The 26,737-nt window shown below is 50.7% G+C and overlaps 2 protein-coding genes across 3 annotated transcripts in view; one reads left to right on the plus strand and one right to left on the minus strand.

Moving 5' to 3' along the window:
• LOC129126328 (mucosa-associated lymphoid tissue lymphoma translocation protein 1-like) overlaps positions 1 to 15,446 on the minus strand; it is a 29,234-nt gene extending 13,788 nt beyond the window's left edge. The window contains exons 1-13 of one of the 2 annotated variants that reach the window (XM_054642205.2): positions 15,406 to 15,446; positions 14,279 to 14,373; positions 13,824 to 13,942; positions 13,490 to 13,643; positions 12,841 to 13,019; positions 11,817 to 11,913; positions 10,202 to 10,228; positions 9,261 to 9,464; positions 4,853 to 5,030; positions 1,352 to 1,426; positions 634 to 761; positions 278 to 409; positions 5 to 153 (exon numbers count right to left, since the gene is read on the minus strand). In XM_054642205.2, coding sequence (XP_054498180.2) covers positions 5 to 153; positions 278 to 409; positions 634 to 761; positions 1,352 to 1,426; positions 4,853 to 5,030; positions 9,261 to 9,464; positions 10,202 to 10,228; positions 11,817 to 11,913; positions 12,841 to 13,019; positions 13,490 to 13,643; positions 13,824 to 13,942; positions 14,279 to 14,288 — 1,452 coding nt within the window. In that variant the 5' untranslated portion in view covers positions 14,289 to 14,373; positions 15,406 to 15,446. Of the gene's footprint in view, positions 1 to 4; positions 154 to 277; positions 410 to 633; positions 762 to 1,351; positions 1,427 to 4,852; positions 5,031 to 9,260; positions 9,465 to 10,201; positions 10,229 to 11,816; positions 11,914 to 12,840; positions 13,020 to 13,489; positions 13,644 to 13,823; positions 13,943 to 14,278; positions 14,449 to 15,405 lie in introns of those variants that run through there. The other variant, XM_077185486.1, reaches the window with a different exon arrangement.
• A 4,527-nt stretch (positions 15,447 to 19,973) lies between these two features.
• Positions 19,974 to 26,737, plus strand: part of ALPK3 (alpha kinase 3) — a 32,747-nt gene continuing 25,983 nt past the window's right edge. The window contains exon 1 of the mRNA XM_077185575.1: positions 19,974 to 20,229. Within this exon, the coding sequence (XP_077041690.1) occupies positions 20,087 to 20,229 (143 nt within the window). The 5' untranslated portion in view covers positions 19,974 to 20,086. The remainder of the gene's footprint in view (positions 20,230 to 26,737) is intronic.

Raw genomic sequence — 26,737 nt, forward strand, 5'->3', positions numbered from 1 at the left:
TCACGAGCTGGTGGAGCAGGAGCTGGGGCTCAGTGATGTGTGCCAGGGGTGCCAGTGGCTTGGCACACACGAACATCAGGTTGGAGAAGAGCCGCAGGAAGCGGAGCTGCACCCGCAGCCCACACGGGAAGGTCACTGTTCTGCTCGGCAGCTCTGCAAGGGAAATTCCAGCACCATCAGCTCCTCTGGGAGTTCTCTCAACACCTCCCTGCACAGCAGCATCCCTGAGGGCCACAGGCACCCCCAGCTCCTCCTGCCCACGCCCTGCATGGCTCACCTTGGCCGTGGCCCCAGCGCTCGGCAGCTGCTCCCGAGGGACAGATGGGGTCTGTCAGGGACCTGGCTTCCTTCAGGGTGTGCTTGATCTCCATCACCTGCTTCCCAGTGACCAGGGGATCACGGCCAAGGTCTGGGGGAAACAGTGGGAAGGGAGCACAAGGATCACTCCAGGCTCCTTATTGATCTCCTTGCTGCTCAAAGGCTACTGAAAGCTCCCAAGGGGCACAGCCTGCGATTTGGAGTTTAGGGAAGAACTGTGGGTGGGATGGGATGGGACGGGATGAGGTGATGTGGAGCCACTGCTGTCTCTTCTCACACCTGCCACTGAAGAGAGTGGTTTCCAGCTTCTCTTACCTTCTAACACATCCTCCAGCATGTGTGTAACCTTCTTCTCTTGCAGAATGTGTTTCTTCAGGTATTTCATGAAGATCCCAGAGCTGAACTCCCCATCCTGCAATTCAAAGGCTTCTGCATCTTCACTCCTGCAAGAGTAAGAGTGTTTCTTCAGTCCTTGCAGTTCTGCATTGGGCATGAAGTCCAAGGTCAGTCTGGGGTGGCCAACTCCATCCAGACTCTATTGGCTGGGTCAGAGTGAGCTTCTCAAGGAATAACACAAAGTGCTTTGGTTGTGCCCTAGAGAGGATGGGCAGGCCACAGGACAGGAAAAAGCAGTGGAAGGCAATGGGATAGGACAGCACAGTCTCCTCTGCCAGCCCAGGTGGGTGGCAAAGGTGAAAAGCCAGAGGAACTGGCACTGGACCAGTAAATAACACCCAGCATCTCAGGAGGCTTTGGGTGAGCTGCTCATGGGACATCTACCTGGAGAACCAGGCTGAAGGTCAGGTGACAGGAGCTGATGTCACCTTCACACACAACTTTCAACTGAAGCAGAGGCTGATGGCAGCAGGAAGGACAGAAGTGCCTGGACAGCACACCCAGCAGATGCAGGGTGAGAGCCAGAGGGAACATGAAATCCTCTCCAGCCTCTGTGCAGGAAAGGCTGAGAGGAGTCAGGGCTGTGCCAGGGTCTGCTCCTGAGGTGTGAGGCTGTGGGAATGCTGCAGTCACTCACGTGGAATAGCCATAGACAGTGTTCCCCCAGGGCTCCAGGGGCTGCACCTGGGACAAGGCACGTCCTGGGTTGTACCTGGAGAGGAGGCAAAGGCACAAGTCAGTGTCGAGGACATCTGTCAGCTGGAGGGGACAAATCCCACACATTCCTCATGTCCATCTCTTAGGGGTGGCAGTAGGAGCAACTCTCATCTCAGACATAACCAGAGAGACTAAAGCTGGGAATCCCACCAAGAACCCAAACCCCAGGGAAAGGTGTGGTGTGTCCAGCTGTGACTTACCTGCACTGGTGAGCTGCTCCCTGCCCTCAGCCTGAAGCTGTGGTACCACCTGGAGCTGTGGGTGCACGTTGGCACCTCCTGCAGAGGCTGGGTTTTAACAACTCCAGGCAGCACCACAGTGCAGAGAACACACAGGTTCACCATGGCCCCGTGCACAGCTGTCCCATTTGGCATTCACATGCTCTGAAAAAACCCCTTCACCCAGGAGTTCTCTCCTGGGAAGGTGAGAAGCCTCAGAGAAAAGGAAAACAATTCTTATCTCATTTCCTTCTCCTGTGTTTGCTCATGTGGAATGTGTTTGGAGATTGTTTACCCACAGGTGATTGTTCCATTGGATTCTGCTGGGAGTTGTTTTCACTCTTTGGCCAATTGAGGCCAAGCTGTGTCAGGACTCTGGAAAGAGTCAAGAGTTTTCATTTTATCCTTTTAGCATTGTATAAGTATCCTTTCTGTATTCTTTAGTATAGTTTAGTATTCTTTAATATAATATAGTATAATAAAGTAATAAATGAGCCTTCTGAGAACATGGAGTCAGATGCATCATTCCTGCCCTCACCAGGGCACCCTGCAAACACAATAGTTCCTCAAGAAGTCAGAGGTGCCCACCACCATGGTTACAGCTCAATTGTCTGTGCACCCCACAGGGCTCTTCCAGACCATGCCCACACCTTTGCCTTAGGGAACCAAAGCAGGCTATGGGTGATACACCCCCAGATCTCCCTGAGATGGGATCAGGACACACACACACAAGAGAATCAAAGCCCAAATTGGTCCCGGCACCTTGGTCTAGACACAGAGCCCCTATTATTCCCAAAATCAGGTAGATCCATGGTGACAGGACCTGATTTCCAACAAAACAGACATCTTGGTTGCACTGAATGGTTAAACTTGCCCATCTGACTGCAGCCAGACTGACAGCATGGGGACAGACTGCCTCCAGTTCACACCAGTGACTCGGAGCTGTTCCCAATCACATGGTGACAAGAGCCAGGCACAGAGGCAGAGTTAGTCCATGTAATTCAATTCCAGCACAGCTTCCTGGGGCTGGAGCTGGCACACTAAGGACAGCAGAAAGGACAGGGCTATTGCCAGCAGCCAGCATGTCACCTACTGCTGGTGGCACAGTCTGGAGATGTTCAATGGCAGAATTCAGCTGGCTTGTGTAAGTTGTCCTAAAGATGATCAGAAGAGAAAATGTGAGAAAGGAGACATGTTTCTAAATCTGAATATTGAGATTTATCTGCTCTTCAATCGCTCTTAATTTAAGGCAGAAATCTTTGGTTCCAGATCCTAGGATAAATCAGGGAATTCCTGGAAAAGGCAATCACATCCACCCAGAATCAGTACATCAATGTATGAGGCTACACACAGGCTCTGTGCTCTGATTCCTCCCCTGCTAAGGCTGAGCATCTGCTCCCACTTGGCAAAAGGAGATGTGTTTCTCAGCACCCTGGCATTTCTGATGCCAACACATGGGGTGAGCAGAAGCTCTGGGTGAGCTCCCTCTCAGCACAGCCACAGCTTCATGCAGGAGCTGCTGACAGACCTGCAGCATCAGCCTGACCAGGAGGGTGCTGGGAAAGGAGGTCTTGGGAGCCTTGTTTTACACAGTGGTGTAAATACACACAGCTATGAAATCCAGATGCTTTCCTGAGCTGAAATGGTGACTTCTTGAGCTCAGGACAGAGCTCCTGCCCCCACATATCAGGGATAACAGCACTGCATGAAGTACTGTGCTTGCTTGGTGTGAACTTCAGGGAAGGAGGGAAAAAACCAGCTGCACAAATTTGCCTAAATATAACAGCAGAGCTCACTCTGCATCCTCTGAGCACCACTGAGACTCCATTGAGCAAAGGAACCAATGGCAGTGCCAGGGGAGGAGACAGCAGCTCAAAGGGAGACAGACAGCATCTCAAAAGCTGCTTTACAGACTGTTAACACTTGCACTGGTGTCCCTGTGCAGCCCCCACAGTGCCTCCCATCACACAGATGGCACAGCAGCAGCCCAGAGCTGCTCCAGTCCAGCTCCAGCAGAGGATCCATGAGAGCCAGGAGCTCCTGCTTTGCTGCAGGCCAGCCCCTGCCTCTGAGCACACTGGGGAGGGCAGCCAGGTGTGCCAGGGAAGCACCAGAGCCTGCTCTCAGCAGCCAGCAGGGAGGGAGAAAGGGGATGCTCCACTCTGGGGAGTTCAGGGAAGCATCAAGGGACATCAAGCTCCTGCTCCTACTCCAGAGCTGTGGGACAAGTCCCAGCACAGCCAGCTTTAAGCTATTCAAAGCAAGCAGCCCCATCATTGCAGCTAAAAGGCATCCAAAATTTATCATCTCTCAGGGGCTGGCAGCTCTCTCAGGGTACCAAAAGCTCTGTTGTCTTTCCCATTTTTAATGCAGGAACCACAGCAGGAAGAGAGAGATATTTTGCTCTCCAGGTCCTCTCTGACCTGTAAATCTGCCTCAGGAGCCTGAAATAAATGAACTAATGACAGCTTCTACTGCAATAGTCCACCCACCTCTGCTGAAATTGGACAAGTAGTAATTTCCTGCAGCAGGATAGAAGTCTGCAGGCCAAGGGAGGATGATGGGTTTTCCACAGAAAGTGGGAAAATGCTGATCCCTGACCTCAGCAGCAGCAGCTTCACAACACGACCACTTCAGAAGGATTTAAGCCCAGCAAAAAACAAGTAGCAGGGCTTAAAATATTTTCCCTGTCACGTTGCACTCTTCTCACAGATGTTAACAAGAATGCAGCCAGGAGAAGAAAGGTGAACTGAACACTCCCAGCCTGAGCACGTGGGAAATATGGACCAGGAAAGCACACAATCAGTGAGATCAGATTAGGCTGAAACACAAAATAAAAACCCTGGGCTGAGTTTCAGCCAACAATTTATGCCAGGCAGAGCCATCCCTCCACAGGCTCAAGGCAACCTTGAGTATCTGCCAGGCTTCTTCACCTCAAAAAACCAAGGGAGGGTCTCCAGCCCCTTCCTTCCAGCAGATCTCAGACAAGGTCTGATGCTCTCTGCACTAAGACATGACTGACACATCCCCAGGACATCCTGCAGGACCTGACAACGTGGTTGATTTTATGTCATAGATCAATAACCCCTGGCAGAGGCTCAGCAGCACCATGGGGGCTGTCAAAGCCCACAGCTGAGGATGGCTCCCCTGCCCCAGCCCTCAGAACACCCAGCCCAGGTGAGCAAGGGGGAAGAGGCCCCTACCACTTCCTGCAGGTGTCCAGCAGGATGATGTTCAGGGCTGTCTGCTGCTGCTGCATCTTCTGGAGGATCCTCTGCACGCTGATGCAGTTCTCAGGGGCGTAGGGCTGTGGAGCATCCACAGGGACCATGTAGTTCCTCCCCAGATGTTCATAGCCATGCCCAGCATAGTAGAATATAGCTGGAACAGGGAGAGGAGAGGGTGAATCAGGATGCCAGCCTGCAGGTCTGGAACCAGCTCCCCATGGCCACGTCCCACCCCCTGTCCTGGAAGGGCACTGGTGCAGGGCAGACCTAGACCAGTATGGAACTGGAGCTACCTTGACCCCACAATTTCAACTTTTTCCCAATTTATTCCCTTCATTAGTGCTGGTAGCAGCCCCAAGAGGCTCTCCTGTGCTTGTGGATTCCTGCACCATTTGTCTCCTGAGGACCTTGGATTTACACACTTCCAAACCCTCTGTGCTGCAACAGCCAGGCTCAGCACCTGCCAGGCTGAATTTCACCCTTGTACCATCTTTGGGTTTGTCCTCAGCTCTCTGAAGGAATAAGGCAACAGAAAAGGATTTTACCAGGATGGAAAATACATTAACAGCCATTTAAATGAGAAGCTCCTCAGTTTCCTAGTTTTGGAGAAGAGACTAACAACTGATAGGAAACATTCTCCATTTCAAAGGTCTGCCTGTATTCACACACCTATAAACTGGTGAAAAATTAGACACAGAGAGAGATGAGTTCTTCAGATGTCCAGAACATGAGGATTGTGTGCTTCAACAACCTCAAACCAAGCACCAGCCTGTCAGGCAGGGGAGGAGTCAGACTCACGCAGATGCTGGTGGGAAGCCTAAAACTCAACAAGAATTTTGGGTTTTACTCTTAGGCACAATGAAACTTAGTAATGGTTTCTGCCTTCACAAGAGATGGGCTATCCAGGTGGGAAGCCAGCACTGGGGAACTTGGCATGGCCTAAGCTGGGGCTCCTCTCCAGCCCAGTGTTCAGTGCAGGGCTGGCACAGGGATCCCCAGGCTGGAGCTTCTTAAAAGGGGCAGTGCCTGGTTACCCCTGCCCTGGACCAATGCCAGTGCCTGGGGGATGCTGCTGGTGAAACCTGGGGAATTGAATTGGGTTGAAAATAGCTCTATGAGGTGACACAGGGAGTTGTGTCACTACAACTGGGGGACAGCGAAGAGTGAGAGGTCAGAAATGGGAAAAAGCAGCTGAGAGGCAACAGAAGGAGAAATTCTTCACTCAGATTCACTGCCAAAGCCCACACTTCAGTGAGTAACCTCTCCTCTGTTTTCCTTCCACTGCTCCTGCCCCTGCACTTGGCAGGACGCTCACTTTTGTGTGATTCTGCAAGGATGCAGGGACAGGGGCAGGAGCTGAAGGGCTGAAAGCATGACCTCATTGTGTGCAGAGTGGAAAACATGACCTCATAGTCAAAAAGACCTTGAGTCACCTTTGGTTTCTACTCTCAGGGGACAATGGAAAGTTTCTCAAATGGCCATTTTCACAGGTGCCCATGAGATTTGGGTTCCTCTTCAGGTGGATCAGCAGCCAGAGGCAGGGTCTGATTTGCAGAAACTTTAAACTTCTGTAACTTGTGAATCGAAGCCACAGAACCCTCCCCTGAGACTAGAAAAGAGTATAAAACAGGAAGCCTTCTAGAAAAATTAGATTTTTCTAGAAGGCTTCCTGTTTTATGGCTCAAGGGGCCTCAAGCTTGGGCCCCTTGAGCCATTGAGCACTGGTGGCTTTCGTCCTTCTGCCTGTACATGCAAGGGAAGTGATGACATCTGTCACCAGGCAGCATCACTGAGTCTTGGAAAAAATGAAATGTAACAGGAAAGCCCACAAAGAATGATTCACTCCTTAAATCTTCTAACTTTTGAGGTCTTGCTGAGTACCTGAATGCACCACCAAGTGCTCCCCATGCTATATAAACCACAAAGACTCATGTTCAAATCAAAAAAGGTGAGTTTCACATCACTTGAGCAACTTCTCCAACTTCTCCTGGACTGAATCTCTCCTCCTGAACAGGAAAGTCAACAATTTGCCCAGAGAAGGAAAGGGATGTTTTATTCTGAGTTCTTTCCACATTGTATGAGTCAGAACTGCTTGTCACAGAAAAAACTTCTGAGTACTAAATTAAAAAGGGGAAGCTCCAAGCACTGTTTATAATGCAGGAAACGTCAGCATGAGGCTGAATAAAGGGAATTTTCTGCTCGCGTTGCATTTCCAACATAATTTTTTTTTTTATTTGGGACTTTTTAGGATGCTCAAAATAACATCCACGGGGATTCCTCACTTGCCTGAGGGTGGAATAATTAGATCACTTACAGGATGTTTCAGGGGCTTTCAGAAATCCTATACAGCTTTTTTAAGATGAGATCTGGAGGAAAAGCAGCCCGATAATCCACCACCTCCATACAATGAATTAGACAAACCTTTGGATCATAGGATCACTAGGGTTGGAAAAGACCCCCAAGATCATCAAGTCCAACCTTGGACTGAACCTTACCATGCTACTAAACCATACCATGCAGTGCCACATTCACTTGTTTTTTGAACACTTCAGGATCTAGGCCTGGAAGCTGGGCTGGGATGTTCTGGAGATGTGGAAGGAAATCTCACAAAAGCCTACAGTTCCTGGAGGGAGAGTTACAGAGAGCAAAAAGCCCAACTGCCACCATCAGCATAGACCATACAACTAGAAACAATGAGCACCAACCCATGGGGTCTCATGCTCAGCAGTCAGCCCTCTCCTCCCTCTGTCTGTGCTCTCCTGACTCAGCTCTGGTGGCTGCTACACAGGAGGTGGCACCTCCAGGTTCCTGAAGAAGAACACTGGGATGCCACAGGAGTGTGTCCAACACACACATGGATGTACAGGATTGTCACAGGCACCTCTGGGGTCTCTAGCAGGCTGCCTGAGCTGCTCCTGGAGCTGCTGTCCCACCACAACTGGGGCACTCAGTAGGGAGCCTGACCCAATGTCCCACCAATCATTCAGGATTCCAGAGAATGTGGCAACAATCCTGAACCCAATCACTGCTGGATCCAGCCCACACTGGGGCTCACTGCCTTCAAAGAACAGCACACCACTCAGCCTGGAGAGCTAAAACCTCTCCTAAACAGGCCTTAAGAAAACCTCAGCCTAAGCAGGCATTGCCTCACAAACACTCAACTCAGCTGTTGATGTTTTTCCTGACAGCACACAAAATCAATTTTGCCAGGAAGGATCAGAGGCCACGAATGCAGAGAAGCTCTAAAAGTTTAAATAAAGCATGACAATATGAAAGGTTTGCTGTTTCCAAGCCTTTTTTTCTCTCCAATGCTTAGGAAGGGCCATGGATAAAATGCCTTTTGCTCCTCATGTGCCATGGATAGAGGGTAAGAATGGCAGCTGGGATGACTCTGGCCTGGAAGAGGTAAAGCCTGGGATACAAGGAGATTTCAGAGAGCAACAAGAAAAGGAAGCTGCAAGTGAAGTCATGGCAATATGCTGTCACAGGTGATGTGCCCAGAGTGCCAGGACTGCACGTGGCCCTTCCCACCAGCTCAGCTCCCCAGATGAGTCAGTGCTTCCCAGAACAAGGTGGTTGTGCAGCATTTACCTCGTGGCCAGGTCCCCATCCACTGCACAACCTCCAAACCTCCTGCTGAATGCCAGCCTGGCTTCAGCCCACGCTGACTTTCACTGTCTGGGTGCCACTCAGCTGGCATGTAAAGCCTCACACTGAGGTTTGGAAACAAAACACAACCACCTGCAAGATGTTTCCAGGGTATCTGTCATGCTGTGAGAATCTCAGAGACCCCAAAGATGCTATTTTCACCACCAAATCTGAACACCTGCTTTAAGATCCACAAGATCTGCTGGTTGGGTTTGTGGTTGAGGAACACTTCCTTACTGACACAGTGCACAATTAAGCACAAAGCCAAGCCCAGCCTCAAAGCCACCTGCAGCTCGAAATGCTCTTCTGCAAAAGGGTTGTCAGGGGCCCAAATTAGACCTTCAGGAAAGAGAAACAAGGAAATCATGACCAGATGCAGCAGTCAGGGCCCAAAAGGAGCTCCCCTCCTCACACATGAGTAGGGGGGGGGGGGGCAATCAGTCTCCTCAATTATTTTATTCAAGGAAAAACTATAAACCCCCTTTCCCATTCACTATTGGAAGCACTGGCTCCCCAAAAACTCAGTGTGAGCCCATGCTGCTGGGATTGGAGGTGAGCCACATGTTGGAGAAACACCTGCCAAAACTCAACTATGCTTAATCCAAGGGCTCCTGCCAAACCTGCTGTCCTTTGAGATAGCAACATTCAATTTCTTCTCTTTTAATTCAATAGCTGTTCAGAAAATTCCCTAATCCCTCCTCAGCACAAGCAGGGCACTGAGCTGCCTTGGCCTTACCATAGACTCCCTTCCCCAGGAGCTGCAGGAACTGAGTGACTGCTGTTGCCATCTCAGCCTTGTTCAGATCCAGCAGGGACACAACCTGGAAGCCCAGATGCTCCAGAAGATGCCTCAGCTCAAACACATCCCTCACAGGAGCCATGAGGTTGGGGTGATGCTGGTAACGGTTGTTGCCCACTAAAAGTGCTATTTTGCCTGTAGCTGAAACAAAGACCAAGTGAAAAAGCTGTAAATGCTCAGCAGGAGACAAGATCTGACCTCCTCCTCTTGGAGTGAGGATGTGGACAATCTAAGCAAAGATAGACTCGAGGCTGCTGCAAGCCAGGAGCACTCTCCAGAAAGCCCTCAGCTTTCTGAACACTTTGACAAAATACACAATCATTTTGACATAAAGGCTTGGAAAGTTTTCAGTTGACAACCAAAATCCCAGGAGTGTAGAGGTTCTGCTCTACCTGCCCTACCATGAGCCAGGCTGAGGGGTCCTTTCCCTCACAGGGCTGAAGGAGAGAAACCCATGGCTCCTGCTTTGATTTTATCTCCACCTCCCACTGTAAAAAAATGGGATTTATGTTGCTCAGTGGTGGTGGGAGGGAGGGACTCTGCCCTGCTCTGAGGAGGTATTTCAAATAGGGATAAGTTGTCATTTAAACAACACTTTTTAAAATCATTTGGCAGGCACAGAGCTTAAGACTCAGTTACTCATTAGGAATAATCTTACTCCACTTGCTGAAAAAGATCAGGGTTTGGCAGGGGTTGGGATTAATTTTATGCTGTACAGCTGTAATCCAAAAGTGCAGAGCCTGTGGCAATGTGGTCATAAAGGCTTGAAGCAGTCTCTGCAGAAAAAGCACTCCCATTCCATGTCCTCCCATCCACTCTGGAGCCTGGCTTTTAATGAAGGGAATAATTGCTCAGGAAGAAAAGATAACAGTACTCACCAAAAAACTTTCCAGAGCCACACGGACCTGGGAAAGAAAAAGGGAAATTATAAGCCTGGATTCAGTAAGCCTGGGCCCAGCACCCAGTGCAGGTCTGAATTCTGCTCCAACAGCCCTGACCATGCACAGCTGAACAAACACACAGAGGCCCTGCACAAGCAACACTCCTCAGGCAACTCTTCAGAGCCTGACTGCTAACCTTAAAGACACTGCTCTGATGCTAGGAGGATTTCTGAAATCCAGCCTGATTTATGACATCCTGAGCAGCTGGGGAGCAAAGCCTGGAGAGGTGGCAGATCAGGAAAGGAGGGTCAACATGGAAAGGCTCATACCTGATGTGACTCACCTGCTACCTCACTGCAGCAAAAGCAAAGGAAACAAAATGACTGAAGGTCAATACAAGCTCCAAAACCAGAGTTTCTCTCCATAAATGTGCAGTGCAGAGGAAGTTGCCCTGTTTGCTTTTGATTGCAACAATATTCACAGTTTTTCATCTCCCTGCTCTGTCTTTCCCTGTTGTTTTAGCAGTTCTGGCTCACCAAAGCCACTCACTTTGGTCCACAAGCTCTCCTGCCTGAGCACTTCCAGTCTTTTAAAATCATAATTACCTTAACAGCTCCAGCTTTTCCTATTTCAATCAGAAATAAATTTAAAAATCCAGCTCAGAAGAACATTCTAGAACCCTACATGCTTTAAAAGAAGAAATTAATGATAAATTGCATAAATCTCATGGGTCTTGAAGACCTCTGGCTCCTGAATCAGTGCTGCTGATACACAAGAGATGCCTGAAAAGCTGCAGAACAAAACCACTCATTCTTTTCTACCTCCTACAGAGGCACTTGTTGCATGTGAAAGCTCCCCAGCAGTAATACATTGAACCCAACCCACTCTGGTTCTCACTGTCTGTGTCCCCAGGATGTGTTTTGCCAGCTGTGAGGAGGCAGGCAGAGTGCTCTCTGGCTACACAAGATCAATTTGCACTATGGAGAAATTTTAAAGCCAGCATAAAAGGCAGGATAAGAAGCTTATGGCATAGAAAAATCTCTAGGTGGAGTAAAGAGCTAGCAAAGTCAGCCTGAGCTATTCCTGCCTCACATAAGGTAAAGGCCCAGGGCCAAAGCAGCCAAAGGTGGAGCATGCCCAAGGCTCTGGGAACACATCCTCTCCCTGGGATCCATCACTCACACAGCATCAGCCCTGAGCTGGCTGCCCAAGGGGCCTGAACCTTCCCAAATAAACACCATCCTCTCCAACTCCGTATCCAAACACATCCCTTCGTGTCAGTGAAACTGGAAATGAGGATGGCCACAGGAGCCTGCTGAGATTGGGCCTGGAACTGTGAAAGCAGCACCTTGGCATGGTGTTCTTGGCAGTTCTGAGAGCACTGAGCCTCCCCTAACACAGCAGCATCCCATGTGCCAGACAGTGCATCACTGCACTTAGGGGCTTCTCCAGCCACTGCTCCCTTTGCTCCCTCAGTGTCAAGGAATCTTGTTTATCATGGTCCTCATTCACCAGCTCAGCACCTCCAGAGAGCACCAAATTCCTGTGTCCCCTCTAGTTCCATCCCACAGCAGGTGACACACAGCAGAGGGACGTGGGCTGCTCTGCTCACCGATGTGAACGTCCACGGCGCTGCTCCAATGCTCTCCGTGACTGTTGGAGGCACAGCACAGGTACGTGCCAGAGTCACTGAGCCTCGTGTGGGTGATCTAGGCAGACCAAAAGTTAAACCACATTATTTATGGTGAAAGTCTGAAGATCCATGCCAGGATGTGCCAAAGGCACTCGTGTTCATGGAATAAAAGTATTTCTCCTGCTGTTTGCAGAGACTTTACCTCACAAAGAATCAGGACAGGGACAAGAACCAGAGCAGTACCAGCTGGTGAGGACTCTGGTTTTCCAGCCCAGGATCCTGCTCAGAGAGGGACTAAAGCCACCACTGAGTCAGGGTGGCCACAGTTCTGTCTATTCAAGCCCTGAACACCTCTAAGCACATTGCTGCCTTTCTGGCTCCAGCACAGCACCATCCACCTCTGAAAGCCACCTCTTCTTAGTGCCCAGACTGAACTTTCCCATCAGAATTGCAATCTAAGGCCACCCTCTAAGACCATCTGTAATACCATCAACCACTACTGAGAAGAGACTGGATGTCTTGTCCTTGTGCCTTTCACATGATGCCCTGGGAGGAAATTTCCTTTCCTGATTCAATAACACAGCATTGATTTACACTCAGCCAGAGACAGAAAATAAAGCCAGCCCCTCTGCTGCCTCCCTGACTCTCTTCTGCCAGGACCAACCACATTTCCTTCTAGGTCCCCAGCAGGCAGACAGCATTCCCACATCTCCATCAATTCACACACAGAGATCTCATAGCTGTTCTCATGTCTCTGCATAAAAGGGCACAAGAAATGTGCTGAGAGCCCTTGTCACATCTATGGATTGGTTACCTCTTAGAGGAATATCCACAACTTTGAAAGAAATGTACAAAACATATTCCCCCTTCACACAGAGCCATCCAGCCAGCTGCCAAAGCAGCAGGGTGATATGTGGAGGGCTTTCTCACAACCCTGCAATCAGCTTCTCCCACTACCCACCTCAGCACCCAGAGCTCCTGTACTGTCCCCAGAAAACCTTACCTGGAGCTTTTTTCTCTTCTGCTGCTCCAGGAGGTTCCCATTGCGGTACCACTGGTAGCTGGGGGCTGGGACCCCCATGGCAGCACACTGCAGCTGCAGGGGCTGCCCCACCTCCACCCGCTGCTCCTGGGGGTTCAGGACAATCACTGGCTCTCCTTGCCACAGCCGAGGGGGCAGACCTGCAAGGCAGCAAGACACAATTGGTCCTCCCTCCACAGGGACAGCAAACAATGCCATCTTTGACCATCCCTACTGCACCTTTCTCCTTGGGGAGCAGGGAACCCTTGGGAGCAATGCCTGTGACAGTAAATGCCACACCAAAGCCCTGCCTTTACCTTCCCAAACCTGATCCTCGCCCTTTCCTGACAAAGGTGAAGTCAACATTCTAAGGAAAACCACACCCCATTTTTGGTCAACTTTGAAGTAGCCAGATGGGTTCTCCCAGTCCCAATACCCAGAATAACTCTGGAAAATCCATGGCAAGCATGAGGTGCAAGTGCATGTGGATGGGGCTTGGAGCAACCTGGTCTAGTGAAAGGTGTCCCTACCCATGGAAAGGGGTGGAACAAGATGAGCTTGAAGGTCCCTTCCAACCCAAACCATTCTGTGATTCCATAATACATCAAGAAGGTAAAAGACAGGCTTGTACCTCTGGCAACACACTGATGGACCTCTACCTTCACCCAGTCAGAGAAGACAGCATTTCTGTGGAGGTCATTGACTCTGCAGGTGTAGAGTTGGGTCTGTTCTGCAATGATGGGCAAGTCTTGGTTGGTTGCTCCAGGAATCAGGCGGCAGTCAGACTAAAGGGAAAACACAGGCAGTGGGCAGCAATTCCCTCCTCGTTGCTGGCAGCAGAAGGCACCAGGAAGCCCCTTGTAGGAGCAACAAAAGTGGAAACCCCTGGATCCTCCCCTCCTTCAGCTCCCCCACTGTGTGCAGGGACTCAGCTGGTGTCATACCCAGGGCCACCCCATCCTTACCTGGTACTGACAGAACCACTGGTACTGCAGCGAGGAACGTCCCTGGGCTCGGCACCGCAGCGTGAAGGAATATCCCACCGGGACAGAGACAGAGACGGGCTGCTCCGTTATGGTAATGGCTGTGGAGAAACAGCAGCTGGAGGCGGGAACAACACTGCAGGCACAGCCCAGCATCTCACTGTCACCCGGTGGCCAGGCATGGTGGGCTTCAAGAGGGACACCCATCCCAGCAGGCGGGGAAGATTGGAGAGAATGGATGGATAGATGGATGGATGGATGGATGGATGGATGGATGGATGGATGGATGGATGGATGGATGGATGGATGGTGTGTAGGTGGATGGACAAGGGGATGGGTGGATGGAAGTATGGGTGGGTGAATGTGACATGAGGCTCTTCTGGCTATTCTCGCAAGTGCCCGGGGGCTGGCAGGGTCACTGCCAAGTGGCCACTCACCTTCCTGCATCGCTTCTCCGGCGGCTCCTCCCCGGCCTGGGCGGCCGCCGGCCGGCCCCGCGGCGGTTCCTGTCCCCGGGACGCGGCGGCGGCACCTGCGGCGAGGGACGGCGGCGCTGGGGCGGGTCGGGCCGGGCCGAGGGGCCGCTCACCCGGCGCGGGGGCCCATGGCGGGCTGGGGGCTGCGGCGCCGGGCCGGGGCCCGCACTCGGCTGCCGCCGGCCCCGCGGCCCCGCACTTCCGCGCTCCCGGCCCGCCCCGCGCCCGCCGACACCGGGGGCAGCGCCGCCACGCGCCGGGGCCGCGGCGGCACCGACCGGACCCGACCGGACCTGCACGGACCAGACCGGACCGGCACCGCACGGCACGGCCCGGACTGGCTCCGTACGGACCGGCCCCGCACGGACCAGCTCCGCATGCTCCGCATGTCTGGCCCGCTCCGAGGGGGACGCTGCAGGGCGCGCCCCTCGCCACCATGCCGAAGCTGCCCGCAGCTCCAAGCACACGAGTGACCTCTCCCCCTCTCCCCCTCTCCCCCTCCCCATGGGTGTCCCCACGCCCACCCCCACTGGTGACCTCGCCCCCCTCCACACTCCTTACACGCGGCCTCCCCACCGCCACTGCTGACCTCAGCCTCATTCATACGGGTGTCCCTCCCTCCTCCCGACAGCGTGTCCTCGTCCCGACCCCCTCCCCACCACCCCACTCCCCTCATTACAGGTGTACTTGTCCATATCCCACAGATATCGTCACCCCCTACCCACGGGTGTTTTCTTTCCCATCCCCACTGGTGACCTCACCCAATCCCCACAATCGTCATTGCCGCTTCACCACAGGCGTCCTTGTCCCCATTCTGAATGGTGACATCAACTACTGTCCTCCCCTTCTCCCCATAGTCCCCCCTCCACTCCTTACAGGTATTCTTGCCCCTCTCCTCACAGATGTCCCCCCCACACTGTCCTCCACCCCCTGATGGGTATACTCGCCCATATCCCCACGGGTGTCCTCACCGTGTCCCCACAGGTGGCCCTGTCCGTCCCCCCATGATCACCCACGCTCTCATCCCCGCAGCCACTGTCGCCCCATGCCCACCGCCCTCACCCCCCAGGCTCCACGGCCGCTCTCACGTCTCTCCTGGGGAGCAAGGTTCATGGTGGAGCCAGCACTCCCAGGGGTGGGTGTGTAGAACCCCCTTCCTCCGAGAAGTCCCCGCCAGCTGGGCCGGGCATCACGAACGGCCCAGGGGAAGTGGCGCTGGGCCAGCCCTCCGGAGGTTGCACAAGCCCCTCTGGGAAAGAAGGGAAGCGTGCAGGACTCCACAGCGCTGTGCCGGGACCTGCGCTTGCAAGGTTAGGGCCAGGTCAGGCTCATTAAGCCAGTACTCATCACCTTTCCAGAGGCATCAGGGCTACGAGGAAATTAGCTGGAAATGGTGGCTAGGGAGGACAGAGAGTGGCCAGGGAGTGACTGATTGTCATTCCCGAAAAACCTTGAAGTGACTGGGAAGGGAGTGTGACACAAAGCTCGGAGGAATGAACTCAGGGCAGTCAAATTTGCAAATTTGCTTCTCCCTATGTTAATAGTCCTAGGAAGCAGGCTTCCCAAACACCAGGACTTCCACATGAGGGGGACCATGGACCAGTTAGAGAGGAAGCTGTGAGAGACTCTCACTCTGCTGCTGAAATGTCTCTATCCTGTAGCTATGGGCTGAGCAAGGAAAAGCGAGGCCATCAGGGATGTCTCTCCCAGGAGGCAGCATAGAAGGGCACAAACAGGGGCATCAGGATGGCAGAGAGAAGCAGTTGTGGCCAAGTGCTTGTGGATCCATGCCCTGTGGAACCCAGGGCAAGGCTGGGCTGTGCCATAGGGTGAGAGGGACCAAGCAAGGCTGGAGGATGCATCTCTAAATGCTGCTTTTCTTTTATAACAGGTGGGGAAGAAGGTGGTAGGAAAAAGCCAAACCCAACACAAATGGTGGATCAAGGAAAGACTTTCTCCCTCCATGTCCTTTCCTTTGTGCAGAATGGGATAATTACACTGCAAAGACAGGAAAACTATAGGATCTTCCTTTGTGTTCATCCACCCGCTGTCTGAGGTCACACAGACCCTTCTTTTTCCTATTTTCTCCAGGGTCCAGCTAGGCATTTGGAAATATATCTATAAATGTTTGAAAATGAAGGTTCTGGCTGAGTATGTGCCAGCAGCTCTGTGGCACATGTATCCTGCAGAGTTATTATCTATGTGACACACGTAGCTAATAAAAATGATCATTAAATTAACCCCAGCACTTTCCCATAGCTAAAGATGACACTTCTGGCTGATGCAGAATCTCTTCAAACAGCTGGAGGTTGCTGTGTTCCCTGTGGACTGTTTCTGCAGGCTTGAGAGAAAGAATCCACCTTCAAATACCTCCTCAGGAAGCCCATTGTGCTCGTGCTCTGTCAGAGCCCTTCCCTGGCACCACCTGTTAATATTTGGGGAAGAACCAGAGGTGAGAGCTTGTTGCAGGAGTGCAGGAAGAAGCCTGTCATTTTAGAAAGGGAGGAACTTAAGGGTGCAGGATGGGAAAGGGAAGGATAAATTGTGCAAGAGGAGTGAGAAAACATCTGTGCCTGTGTGAGTCGGTGCTGGATTTGCAGGCAGAGGAAGAAAGCTTTGCTAACAAGCTCTGAAGGCTCGTTTCTGGCTGGCTCAGGCTCCAGCAGCTGAACGCGTTTCCCCCGGAGCCAGGAGCAGAGGGCACTGTCACTCTCTGAGCAGACTGACGGGAGAGCAGATGCTGTGAGAGGAAGCTGTCTCAGCAGGCAACAGGCACAGGAACCATTCAGAGCTTGAAAGGGCAGAAAAGGAATATAAGCCCTGCATGTCAGGGGGAGGATCAAACACCACAGCAGGCTCTTTCTGCGCTCACCATCCAGGCTTCTCTCCACTGACAGGGTGCAGCACCAAACCATGGCATGACCAGGGTGGGAAGGGAGCTCTGGGGGTCTCTGATCCAGCCCCCCACTCTGAGCAGGATGTCAATCAGCTGCTCAGCACCCTGTCCCATCCATAGTCAACTGTCTCACAGAATGGAGAGTGCCTGTCTCTTGGGTCCCCGTGGTACTGCTTGATTCCCTTCACAGGGCAAGTAATTTTCCCAAAATCTAATCAGAACTTTCCTCCTTGCCATTTGCATTTTGGCCTCTCATTCCATCACTCTGCACCTCTGAGTCTGTGCCCTCCTATGAGGTAGTGAAGAAAACAAGGAGATCTACATTTAGCCTTTCCCTGAAACCTAAACCCCAGTTTCTCTCATCCTCTTCTCCTATGAGCTCCTTCAGTCTTCTTGGTGGCCTTCACTGGACTTGGTCCAGCATATTAGTGTCTTTCCTGTATTTGGGAATCTGAAATCAGGCACAGTTCCAGGCCCAAAGCAGAAACCTACCTGTACTGGACACCCTTCTTAGCTGGTCTGGGCTCTGTTCTACCAGATCAATATGCCAAGAGATGGGCTCATGGTAAAATAATGTGTAATTCATATGTTGGGACTTCAGGTTTCCTGAAGTTGTGGGACCTGAAAATCCTCTTTCTCTTTCCAGAGAAAGGGATGGGATCAGGAGAATGCCAGCTTGAGTCCTCCCAGCCCAGCATCCTGCCTCCCACATTTGGGCAGCAGTCAGAGCAGAGCAAAGGGTGTGAGATCAGGGCACACACACACTGAATATTCTTATGCAGCTCAAACATTTCTTGAACTGAAGGTTATATCTTCATAGTGCATAAACCTCAGGAGATTTTCTTTCCACAGATTTGTCCTGTGGATTTTATTAATCCCTGTTGACATTGAACAGCCACAGCCATGTGTGGGAGTAGCCTAAAGCCAAGGGGAGGGAGGAAGCATCTCCCTTTCACTATTTTGCCTCCTGCTAATTCGACTTGTTCTCCTTGTCCCTCTTAGCTGTGTATTTCTCAGTCATGGGCACCTGAGTAGCTTCTTCCAGGCTGAAGAGTCCCAGTCCACACAGTTACCCTTCATGCAGCAGCCAGCCTGGACCTTGGCTCATCTTTGCTGCCCTCTCTGAGTTCTGCATTTGGGTTTTTGGGCATCTGCTGTTTTCTGTTTGAGATGGATTATTTCTAAGTGACGTTAGCTCACACAGAGTTCACTGCTGCCTATTGAAAATTAGTATTGTGGTTTCCCCCATGGATCATGTTCTATTTGTTTTATGCAATTTCATCTGCTGTTTCACTGCCAGGTGAAGGTGAGGCCTTCAGTCAGCCCTCTGGGACCACCCTCCTCCATATTTCCTAGGACCACATCCAAATGTCTTAGGAGGTCCATATCCTTTGCATTTGCCAAGATCAAATATCCTCTCTGGTATCACAAATCCTGCAATTTACACGCCTGATAATGTGACCACCTGCCACTGTTGTGTCACCTGTATAGGTGATGCACACACTCTAGGTGTCTGTGCATACCCTGGTGCCAGTCCCTATCCAAAGTCACATTCCAAATCACAGTATTTGCTGAGGAAAAGGAATCAGGAATGTCCTGCACCAATGGATCCATCACCTGCTGCTTGCTGCCACATCTGCTGCCTCTCCTGTCCCAGGAGGATCAGCTCTAATCATGCTGTATTTCCTGGAATGGAGCAATTTGCCATAATTTCTCTGCTGCTCCTGCTGCAATCACTGCTGTGCAGCCACGGGCAGGCAGCTAATCCACAGTGAATCTGCTCCATCCATCATTCCAGTGCTGGAGGGATGCAGAGCCATCAGTGACATGTCTGCAGCACATGATGCAGCAACTTGACAGGCAAGAGAAAGGTAGTATAAGAAAATAAGTCCATTTTATTACTTATTATATTTTCATTTGGTATTAAATCACAGCTAGTAATTGTTTGTGACATGTATCCACCTTTTACAACTGTCTTTTGTGCTGTATTTTTTTACAGAGACTGAATAAATACCATCACAGACTTTCTCTTGGGCATTCTGGGATAAAAAACAGGCTGCCAAGTCATGAGATCTGCTGTGAGGGTGTGACTGCCATGCCCATGCTAAGTGGTGCAGCCAGCCACGGTGGAAGCCTTGTGCCTGCAGGGAAGTGGAGGATGTTGGAGCTGATCCTGAGAGATCACGGAATAACCTCGAAGGGACCCACAAGGACCATCAAGTCCAACTTCTGGCCCTGCACAGGACACCCCAAGAACCCCACATTGTGCCTGAGAATGTTGTCCAAAAGCTCCTGGAGCTCTGGCAGCCTTGGGACCATGACCATTCCCTGGAGAGTGTGTTCAGTGCCAAATCATTCTCTGGGGGAAGAACCTTTTCCTGATATCCAGTGAAAACCTGACACAACTTCAATGCTGTACCATCAGGCTCTATCAGTGGTCACCAGAGAGATCTTTGAGGTGTGAGAAATCCCCTGTGATGGGGCAGTTATTATAAGGAAAAGTTCACTTCCAGCCATCCTCTGGGGAAGAACCTTTTCCTGATATCCAGTGAAAACCTGACACAACTTCAACGCTGATAGAACCGCCAGGTTCTATCAGTGGTGGTCACCAGAGAGATCTTTGAGGTGTGAGAAATCCTCCGTGGTGAGGCAGTTATTATAAGGAAAAGTTCACTTCTTCCTCAAAAGCTGGACTCGATGGCCAGAGGAGGAGGAGGAGGAGGAGGAGGAGGCCGGGCAGCCGGCCCAGGGAGGCCGGGCAGCGGCCGCCGCGTCACGATTGACAGCGGCATGTGCGGAGGGTCTATAAACGGCGGCCGTGAGTGACAGGGAGGGCAGCGACGGCCGCGGGGCACGGCAGCCGCACTCCGGCCATGAGCTCGACCCGCAGGGCCCTGGCGGGCCTCTACGGGCGGGGAACGAGCCACATCGACGGGGCGGAGGAGGCCGAGAGCGCGGCCTGGGCCTCGCGGCCGGACCGACGGAGTTACCTGCTGGGCATCCGGCCCCAGAACAGGTGAGCGCCGGCCCGGGGGAAGGCGCTGCTGTGGGGGCTGTCCCCGAGCCGGCCGCTGCCCTGGGTGCGGGTGACGGCGGGCGCGGGGCTGGCGGAGGACGGAGCGGGCCGGGCCGGCCGGGGGTGCAGCGGGGAGGCCGGGCTGGCCCTCACCCGAGCAGTGAGGCCTCGCAGGGAGCCGGCTGGAAGTGGTGTAGACAACGGGCCTGGACGTCCCCAGGGGAGAAAACCGAGCGATGGCTCGGGCTCTCAGAGGAGCTGCTGTAGCCCAGTCCCTCGCCTCCCCAAAGAGAGCTGGCGGTGTCGCAGCTATTGCCGGGCAGGGCCTGTGGTCATGGCGCATTGCATGTGGCTGAGCGGGTGTGTAAAGTGGTGGTGGAATCATAGAATAGAATAATGGAATGTCCTGTCCACAAGGATCATCGAGACCAGCTCCTGGCCGTGCACAGGACACCTCAAGAATCCCGTGCTGTGCCTGAGCTGGTTGTCCAAACACTCCTGGAGCCCTGGCAGCCTTGGGGCCATGACTGCTGCCCTGTGGAGCCTGTTCTGGTGACCCACCACCTTCTGAGTGAAGAACCCTTTCTGAATATCCAATAATCTAATCTATTTTATCCCCCCCCCTTGTACAGCTTCATGCTGGCCCCTCAGGTCCTGTCTCTGGTCACCAGAGACCAGAGATTGATCGGTGCTGCCTCTCCTCTTCCCCTCATGAGAAAGCTGCAGACCCCAGTGAAGGCTCACTCCAAGCAGTTTTTATGAAATCCTGACAAGCACCAGTGTCTCCAGTTAAACTCAGGGAACAGCACTGACCTTCCTGCCTTCATTGTAGTGAAGTGCCTCGCCAGACAGAGCGAGGGGCCCGCTGGGTGCCTTATCTTATTGTCAAAAAGGCATTTCTGCCCTGTAGATAGGGGCTGAGCAGCAATGAGATCAGCATTCCTGGGTCAGGAATGGCCTCCAGCACAGGGTCTGGGGTAGGAATAAGGCTTTGTTCGCAGGGGGAAGGTATGATAAACATGCTGTCAGCTGAGCCTGACTGAGGTTAGCAAACACAGAATTACAGGGTGATATGCCAGCAGTGCCCAAGGTGTCGGTGATTGTGTGAGGCACTCAAAAAAGCCTTGAAATTGCTTTGAATTCGCTGGGAATGCTCTTCAGTCTATGAGCTCTCCAAATGAGTGTGCCTCTTCCCTGCTGATGGTTTATAAATAATCCATTTCCAGCGTGTCAAGCATTGATGCCTCAAGGAGTCAGGCATTCATAAAAATAAATGCAGGACCAAAAGAGATAAAAAAGTGCTGCTTGGAAGTCAGGTGTTAAAACTGGGGTAATGCCAAAGTGAAGTTGCCTAAATTCAGTTCCTCTGTGAGGGTATCATGTCGTGCTGGGGTGTCAGCTAATCACAGACTGGCTGCACACAGTGACACCTTCAGCACCACCAAATGTCCATAGAGGGCCCACAGCCTGTGGCCTCAGATCATACCAGGAACTGGAAATCTCTTAACTGAGCCCAGTGACTCCATTCTGCAGATTAGAAGCAGAGAGGGGTTTTAATAAAGAAGATGTTAAGGTGTTTGGGTTGCCTACAGCTTAACTTTTGTTTTCCTTAACTACTCTCAAATTGCAGCTTTAATCAGTTTAACTGTAAAGGAGAGTTCATCCATCCAGCAAGAAATACCTTCAGTGTTCCCAGCTGGAGTCCCAAAGTTTCCTCTGTTGGGGAAGGCAAGGAACAGTGCAGCACCCATGCAGGCAGTGCTCCTGGTGTCTCCTGGCTGCACCAGCCCTTGAGGCTGTGCCTCAGGCATGGTAAATCCAGCCCATGGCTGCAGAGCTCTGAGCCCTGAACCTTTTGAGCTTTTCAACCTAATGCTGCACCCCAGTTTCCATCTGTGGGAGCCCAGTGCTGGCAAAGGGACTCTGCTGCCCCAGTTAAATAAGCAGCACATTCAATTTCCACAAATTCTCCAATCATTTTTCCAACCACTTATGTACATGATCGTCAAAGCCTGTGGCAAGGCAATTTAATTTTGTCTCTTAAATCCACTGTCTGCCCCTTCTGTTGTAAGAAGCAGTGACTAAATAATGGCTAAATGGCAAAATTGACCTTTCCCTGAGTTCATGGCAACTTCTAGGTTCTCTAATGAGTTAGGGAGGAGGCATATAAAAGTCTGGTTCCCTGCAGAGCCCTAAAAGTGCTGAGGACTTGAGCTGGGATTTTTGGAAACTGTTGCCTAAAATGCAGGGCAAGGGCTTGAATGAAGTGTGGCTTTTTATGTTGTAATTAAAAAATGTATCATAACAATTCTGGGAAGCAAATGAGTGGAATGGTGTAGCAAGGAGACTTTCAGAGAGCAATTATGACTTTAATTAAATCCAGGAACATCTGGAAAGCTTACCTGGGAGAACTTGAAAAGCATGATGAGCAACATGCAGAACAGCAGATAACACAGAATGGATTTGGATTTGCTGGGTTTGAAACTAACAAAGGCAATGACACAAGTGATGCAGACACAGGATTGCTGTGGGAGGCTACTGTAGTGGTTAGGAAACAGAAATGGATTTTCTGATCCAAAGAAAATGTGGGTTTTTTCAGGTTTCTCTGTTTCTGTCTTTATATGTATATATAGAGTATGTTTAACTAAAATATTTGCCTGTTCACCACTTCTTAAAGCAGTAGGAAGTGTAGTAATGTGGTAGAGCTACACAAAGACCTGGAGAGATCTTTAAGAAAAGAAACTGAGGTTGGAAATTCCTGCTTCTGGGGTGACTTATGAATATGCTCTGCCCTGTGGATCCCAGCACAGGAATGGAGCTGTTGGAACGAGTCCAGAGGAGACAGCAAGATTGTCAGAGGGATGGAGCACCTCTACTATGAGAAAATGCTGGAATTGTTCATCCTGGAGAAGGTTTTGGGTGACCTGATTGTGGCCTTCCAGTACCTGAAGGCAGCCTAAAAGAAGGATGGAGAGAGACTCTTTGCAAGGGCTGGAGTGACAGGACAGGGGGGAATGGCTTCAAACTGACAGAGGGCAGGGCTACTTGGGCTATTAGGATTCAATTCTTCCCGTGAGGGTGGTGAGGGTGGCACAGGGTGCCCAGAGGGGCTGTGGCTGCCCCATGCCTGGAGGTGTTTAGGGCCAGGTTGGACAGGGCTTGGAGCAACCTGGGATGGGTCACCTGCCCATGGCAGAGGGTGGAACAAGATGAGCTTTAAGATCCCATCCATCCCAAACCATTCTGTGATTCTATGTTGAGGGCAGTTTGGATGTCTTACATGGTCTCCCTAATCCTGTTGGAGGAAAGGGATAACATGTAAATTGAAGGATATGAATCAGGTAACCAGAACATGATTTTTCTGGGTTTTAACTTGTAGAATTTTCCAGGAAGCCAGAAGAATAGAGGTGTTGAAAATGGCCATAGATAGAACATCATCCTTTTATTAAACAGAGTATTCAGGGTATTTACTCTTTGTGCCCTTGGGAACTACTCTTTTGTAAGGATTTTCCATGTGAGCAAACAGGACAGTGTATTTCCTTTGCTGGTCTTTTAACATACCTGATATTGGACAGTGTCAGGAGCAGCTTATGGCCACAGTGACTTGCCCTCTGCTCTGGCTACTGACAGGATTAATTTTTATCTTGGGGTTGTTTTTTTTAAAAGAAACCTGTTATATCTCAAAGCAATTATTTCAAGCAAGTAATTATTTCACGAAGTGAGAGGAGGAGCTGTCAGTCCCATTCAGGATCTACCTTAGCTTCATTCATGGGCCACAACCCTCAAAACATCTTTTTAGATGTCCTTTTTGTAAGAACTAGGAAGCCTGGAGAGTGTATTGTGCAGACAGATGCAGTTTTATACAAAACCTTCATCTGAGTGCTAGGTAAACCTCTGCTGGAAGTGATCTGCACCTCTTACCTAATGCAGCTGTCTGCTCCTCAGTCTCATTAGAGACTTGCTTCCTTGCTTGAATGTCTTTCTACTGTCATAGCTACATCATATACAGCTATTTATAGAGTGTAGTGGCATTGCCTCTGAGCTTTTCTTGGATAACTCTGCTCGGGGTGGCACTTGAGCTCAGGAGAGGGCCTTGCCACCTGGCTCTTCTGGCTGCAAACCATTCCCAATCTTGTCCCTCTTGCTTTGCACACAATATCAAATGAAGGAGAAAGATCTGTTGCTATAATAAAGTGTGCTGAGGAAACTGAGGAGCCCTTGGTTCCTGAAAAGCAGGTTTAGTTCAGTGGCGTTCCCTCTTTGGCAGCTGGGTACCTGTAATGTCCAAGGGGCTTTGCTTCTGGCCAGGAGTGGTGCAACCCCCTGGTCAGATGCCAGCTGAGGCAGCTGAGAGCACTCAGTCAGTTTGATTTGTGGGATGGAAGTGTCTCAAACTCTGGAAGGAGGGACAGCCAGTTCCTACAGGAAAGGCAAAGTTTAGGGCGTCAATGAGTCATCTCCACACCCTGTGACCTGCAGGACAGAGGAGGCTGTTTCCCATTGCTGGAGGTGTCTGCTTTGACTGGGGCTCCTCAGCAGTTATGCACTCTGAATAACAATCCTCAACAATTCCAAAGGGAGCATTTCCAGCTCCCTTTCTGTAGCCTCCTGTCCATATGTCCATATCCCCTAGGAAGCCAAGTGGAGCCAAGTGTGTAGGATGATGAAACCATGCCCTTCAGGGTCACCATAAAGATACAGAGTATATCACATGTGAGAACTGTGCTCTTCTCAGGAAACCTCCTGAAAGGGGATGTTTCCCAGGCCAGGGATACCATTGTGTGAGGACAGAGTGTGGTCATCTCCAAACAAGGCACCTCTCATGCCACAGCAGAGGCAGTTCCCAGGAGATGGAATTAAAACCTGCTCTGCCCTTGCTCTCTTTAAACAAGGGGAGGAAGATCTTGAGTGACTGAGGTTGTTATTTCACATTCACAGCATCACCTGCTCCAAGAAGAAGAAGATGGAAGGGCATTACAGGCAATTTTATTTTCTTTTTTTTCCCTTTTCTCTGCATAGTGAGCTGCCAGGAGGATGTCACCTTTCTTGGGCATCTCATTGTCCAATAGTTACTTTGCTTTTTTTTTTTTGGCCATTTCTCATCCCTTGGTGTGTTTCTAAGTTTAATTTGGGCCATAGAGGCAGCAACAATTCAGAGTTAAAATACACAAATCTGAGCCATCTTCAGAGCATTACAGAGGCTGAGACAGGAATGTGTAACTTAATTTATTGTTTTCCACCTTCTCTGTTAATGAAATCTAGCCTGAATTGTTACACATAAGTCTGTGTTCATCTCAGCAAAAAAGTAAATTACCTGCAGAAAAAATTGTCACATTTCTGCATCTCTGACATGGATTCGGTCTGTGACCTTGACAAGCAAAGACTCAATACATCTGTTTTCCAGTCTGTGGAATAACAGTGTGTCTTGTACAGCAACACAGCACCCAGAGCTGCTTTATCACAGGCCTGCTGATAGCTCCTGCCATGGTGTATGAACAGCAGCAAGCTCGTTCTGTGTGTGCAGGGAGTGCTTGATAAGGAGCAGGACACGTGGCAGGAAAGCAGCTGTGAGCACAGCCATGCCTACATGAAAGCCTCAGTATTTGCTTTTAAACCTTGAAAAGGGTTCACTGCTGACAGCTGAGTGGTTTGTATTTGTCTCAAGTAGTATTAACCTTGAAGACAGGCAAGTTCATAGGAAACCTTATACTTGGAAGTCTGCACGTGCAAAACATGCCCAATAATGTCAGGGATCAGGGAGCCAGTGAGGGGCAATGTCTGTAGGCAATTGCCAGTCCCTCTGTCCAGCTCCCAGGATGTACAGGCTGCTCCATGGGCTTCCCAAGGAGCTTTGGTGCAATGCTGATTCCCTCAAAACATAACTTGGACCTGTCAGCTTTGCTGTCATGGACATGTTCTGCTCTTTTTTTCCTTCACTGGACAGCTTGTGTGGGTCAATTTTCACTCTGTGGGAGAGCACTGAAAAATATTGATCACTGCTGCAGCTCAAGCAGCTTGAGTCCAGGTGCTTGTCCATATGAGGATGGAGCCACTGTTAAGCCTATTTCAGGGTCTCCTGAGCTCTTGCTCACTTCCATGTGAGGAGTGCACTGGAAGGAGAGATTTCTTTACCTCAATGATAAGAAATACAGAAAGAGAGTAATTTCATGGATAATTGCATGAGAGGGTTAAAAAAAGGTGTCAGACTGAAAATCTATGTTTTTCAAGCAGTTAACTTTTTGGTGCCAGTGGATGCCAGCCCAGACCATCAACTTGAGTGGTTAAAAAAAGTGAATGGTGTTGACAGTTCTGCCTCCTGCCCTTGCAAGACTGAAATTTGGCAAAAGCATGAAAAATGAGGAAGGCTGTCTTCACTTCCAAAGAAAATTAGGAGTAGTTGAAGGGCTAAAACCTTTAGGAGGATGATAAATGGCCAAAGGAGCTTGAAAGCATATGATAAAATGCAATTTAACAAAGAGCTGAGACTGGTAGAAGGGATATGCTGGAG

This window comes from Agelaius phoeniceus, chromosome 13, assembly GCF_051311805.1.
Source record: "Agelaius phoeniceus isolate bAgePho1 chromosome 13, bAgePho1.hap1, whole genome shotgun sequence".
NCBI classification, from domain to species: domain Eukaryota; kingdom Metazoa; phylum Chordata; class Aves; order Passeriformes; family Icteridae; genus Agelaius; species Agelaius phoeniceus.